Source organism: Peromyscus californicus, unplaced genomic scaffold (genome assembly GCF_007827085.1).
Source record: "Peromyscus californicus insignis strain IS unplaced genomic scaffold, ASM782708v3 Scaffold_10__1_contigs__length_136768540, whole genome shotgun sequence".
Lineage (NCBI taxonomy): Eukaryota > Metazoa > Chordata > Mammalia > Rodentia > Cricetidae > Peromyscus > Peromyscus californicus.
This window is the reverse complement of record NW_026294391.1, coordinates 62,827,715-62,831,315: the sequence shown is the minus strand read 5'-3', so window position 1 is coordinate 62,831,315 and position 3,601 is coordinate 62,827,715. Positions and strand designations below refer to the sequence as shown.

The following is a 3,601-nucleotide window of genomic DNA, read 5'->3' as shown; positions in this document are numbered from 1 at the left end:
AGAGATTCACAACTGAAAAAAAAAGTCCAAAAATTCCTTTTCAATGAAGGCCAAAATGGAAGCTATGTAGTTTAACTTATATGCTATTCAACTAACTGTGCAGAAAGCACTACTGTTCTCCCAAACACTTGCAAGGAGACATACAAAATGCAAACTATGAGAGCTGATTTTTCTTTTCTCCACAAAGACTATAGCAGGATATGTGGTTCCAAGTGAATTTCTTGAAAAGTCATCTCTTCAGACTGAGATGGTAGATACAGTGATTGTGATGATGCTACCGTTAATCCCAAACACATTGAAAACCCTCTCTGTAAGCAGTGCCTACAGACTCTGGTTAATAAAACACACGTAGTTCCAAATTAAAAAAAAAAACACTTTATTACTTTATAATTACAGAACTATCACATGCCCAAGAAACCAAGAAATGTTCTTTTTAATTCCTCCTTTTGGTGGTCCCTTCCTCTTCCTTAGTTAGTCTACACAAAAGCATGTTATAAGAACTACCACTTCCTTCTTTTGCATGTACACCAACTGCATATGTAAATTTCAAACCTAAAATACCAGTGAATTGTCAATCTGAGAAGCTGAGGAGTTCCATATATTTAAATCCTCTACAAGAATACTTAAACTAATATCCATAATGTTCAGAAAAAATAAAACAAGTTCACATATTCCTGTCATATTTATTCACAATGTGATGATATTTCTCCCTTTCTAATGCAATTCTGTGAGTTATGATATCTGAAAACACCTTGAGATTTTGCTTGGTAACATGTAGTAATATTTAAGAATTAAAAATGGGTGAATTTTTAAAAAGGCACCTACCTTTCCTAAAATGTGGCTCAGTTTTTATAGTTTTCTATTTATGGGATTTGCATGGCTTGCATTAAGCAATAAAACTGGCATTGAAATAATGAACTGTTGGACTTCTCATCAAGATTATGCAGATCCTTACAGTAATAGGACAATATATTTTTCATAGAAGACTCTGTAGTCAGAATCATGCTAATTTCAAACCTATGGCTTTTTCCATGAGTCTAAGAAAATTGTGTTCAAATGATCTTTATCTCCTGTTCTTATCTTCAGTTTGTATCTCCAGCATTCAACTCAAACTTAATATTGACCTAATACATATAAAACTATAAGCAGAGGGAATAAATAAAATAATCATATTCCATGTACACTTAACTGTTAATCCTAAGGCAAGTTAATTAATCTCTCTGATATTACATTTAGGCCTTTGTATTTGCATTTCCACATTTTTGTCACTTCTATTAGAAAGTAAGATGATATATATAAAAATACATAGGAAAGTACCAGTTCAGAAAATGATAGCCATCTATAAATGTTCAAGGAGTAGCTTTTCATGCCCTTAATTCAGTAGCAGGCTTCCAGTGTTGACTGAATGCTTTGGTTTTTGTGTCACTTCATCTGTGTTTTATGTCTTAGAAAGAGTTGAAATTTTTACTCCACTCAGAAATAAAATTATTCCATGGAAGACATTTATTTTTCTGTAAAGATTAATCTGTATCTTGCATCTCAATACTTTTCTATTTACAGAAGACAATTTTAAATACACACGTTCAATTTCTGGTTGGAAACATCTGTAAAAACTTGATCTGGGACTTTTAACTAATAAAATGCCATGAAGTTTAAATTAGAAGCAGATGGATCCCCTTTTCATTTCTTCTCCCACATTTTTTCAAGTTGTACCTCCATCATCTGTGGAGGCACAATCCTGAGACTACAACCATCACACAATAAAATTTATTTCTGCTATTTCCAATGTTCAATTAAAGAAATTTTTTGCCTGGCAATTCCTACCTTTGGAACAGTTCAAACAGCCAAGGTGAAGATAATAATAACTGAAGAATTATTTCATTTTAACTAACCATGGATGAGCCACTCTCCTTGCTCATGAGACGAGAACGGGTAACGGAGCTGCTATGGCGCGATAGTTGGTCACGAAACTCTGAAGCCATGAAATAATAAAGAATTGGGTCCAAAAGGCAGCAGAGACTTGCAAGGCACAAGCAAAAAGGATGGAAATACAGTGTACTTTTGACAATGGGACAACTAGTAATGATGCTTTCCTTTGCCATGGTGTAAAAAATGAAGTTAATGTGATAAGGAGTGAAGCAAATGACAAAGACAGCAGCACACATGAAAACCATCCGCAGTGCTTTCTTCCTCTCACTAATCCCTTGAAAAGCAATCGGTGGCTGTTTCAAGGATATAGTTGTTTTCCAGGTACAACATGCGATGGTGATCACTGGAATCACAAATCCAGCCAGCTCTGCAATTGTAACCATGGTGACCATAACCACTGCGTTCATCTGTTTGTACCCAAGATCAGCAAAGCAGAACTCACTGTTGTTGGCTAAGCCAGCACTTCTCAGAATGGGAAATGGCAAACAGGCAGTCCCCACGATGACCCAGATGGCAGCACTGATGCCCACGTCGTACCTACGCTTCCAGTTTCTGGCTCTGAATGGCTTCAGGAGAAAGAAGCACCGCTGAAGGCTGATGCATGTCAAGAAAAAAATGCTGGCATACATGTTGAGATATTTCAGATAGAAGCAGAGCAGGCAAAGGGCCCTTTGGAATGGCCAGTAATGGTTGATGTAATAGTAAATCCGGAGAGGTAAGGACAGGACGTGAGCGAGATCTGCCACTGAGAGGTTGATCATGAAAATGATGGCCTTATTCTTCTTGCTGATGAAGCTGCACAGAATCCACAGGGCTGCACTGTTAGCCAGGATACCAGGGATGAATATGAAGATATAGGTGGTTGCATACAGAGAGTGCTGAAATGTCAGATGTGTAGCATTGCAATTACTCTCAGCAGTGCTGGTACTATTGCTGCCCATCTTGAATAGCTCAATATGTTCATCAAGGTAAATTGTGGAATTATGGTTCCTGTCCAAACAAAAATTAAAAAATACAGTGGTTAAGTAATCTTTTTAGTGCATATTTAGGGCTCTCTTTTACACTGAAATATAGAATATTCCAATTAGAGACAACTCACAGATATGTAAGTGGAGGCTCAAAGATGATGCACCACTGACCCAACATCGCACAGTAAATCAGTTAAGAAGTAATGGAAAAGAGCCTTGATATGTTTATTATATTGTTCTTACCATAGCAGAGACATTGTGGCGATTAATATATTCCTTAACTTGGTTCTCCAGCACTAAAAAAATGGCCTTGCATCTTTGAGTTTGCATTGTCACTGATATGGCTGACTTTGGAGAATCTGGGAATATAATGTTCTCATTATTTTATCACCTTGCTACTCTGGGGTCCTCTTGAAGTTGGCCTATCTCTCTGGGCTTGTATTCCATTCTCAGTTTACATGAAACACTTCAATACCGTTTGATTTTAGATATTAAACTATGATTACTTCCTTCTTGTAATCTTGGAAGTATAGTGTTCAAGTCTCCCTCCCTGAAGAATCCTATACCATTATTACTGTAAGCTGTATACGTATACATATATACTTTAAATGAAATGTTCCTATCCAGATTGAAAATACTACCCCCAAGAGCCATAGACTATCTAGCAAAACTCCAATGCCAGGCATGAGAAGCCTCTTTTGAGG

General features: G+C 36.7%; 1 protein-coding gene across 1 annotated transcript; it reads right to left on the bottom strand.

The window, feature by feature from the left end:
- Window positions 1-733: 733 nt before the first annotated feature.
- On the bottom strand, window positions 734-2,909 carry P2ry10 (P2Y receptor family member 10). The gene has a single exon (XM_052745697.1). It carries the CDS (start codon window positions 2,868-2,870, stop codon window positions 1,884-1,886), a length of 987 nt encoding a protein of 328 aa, XP_052601657.1. The 5' UTR covers window positions 2,871-2,909; the 3' UTR covers window positions 734-1,883.
- Between the last annotated feature and the right edge of the window lie 692 nt (window positions 2,910-3,601).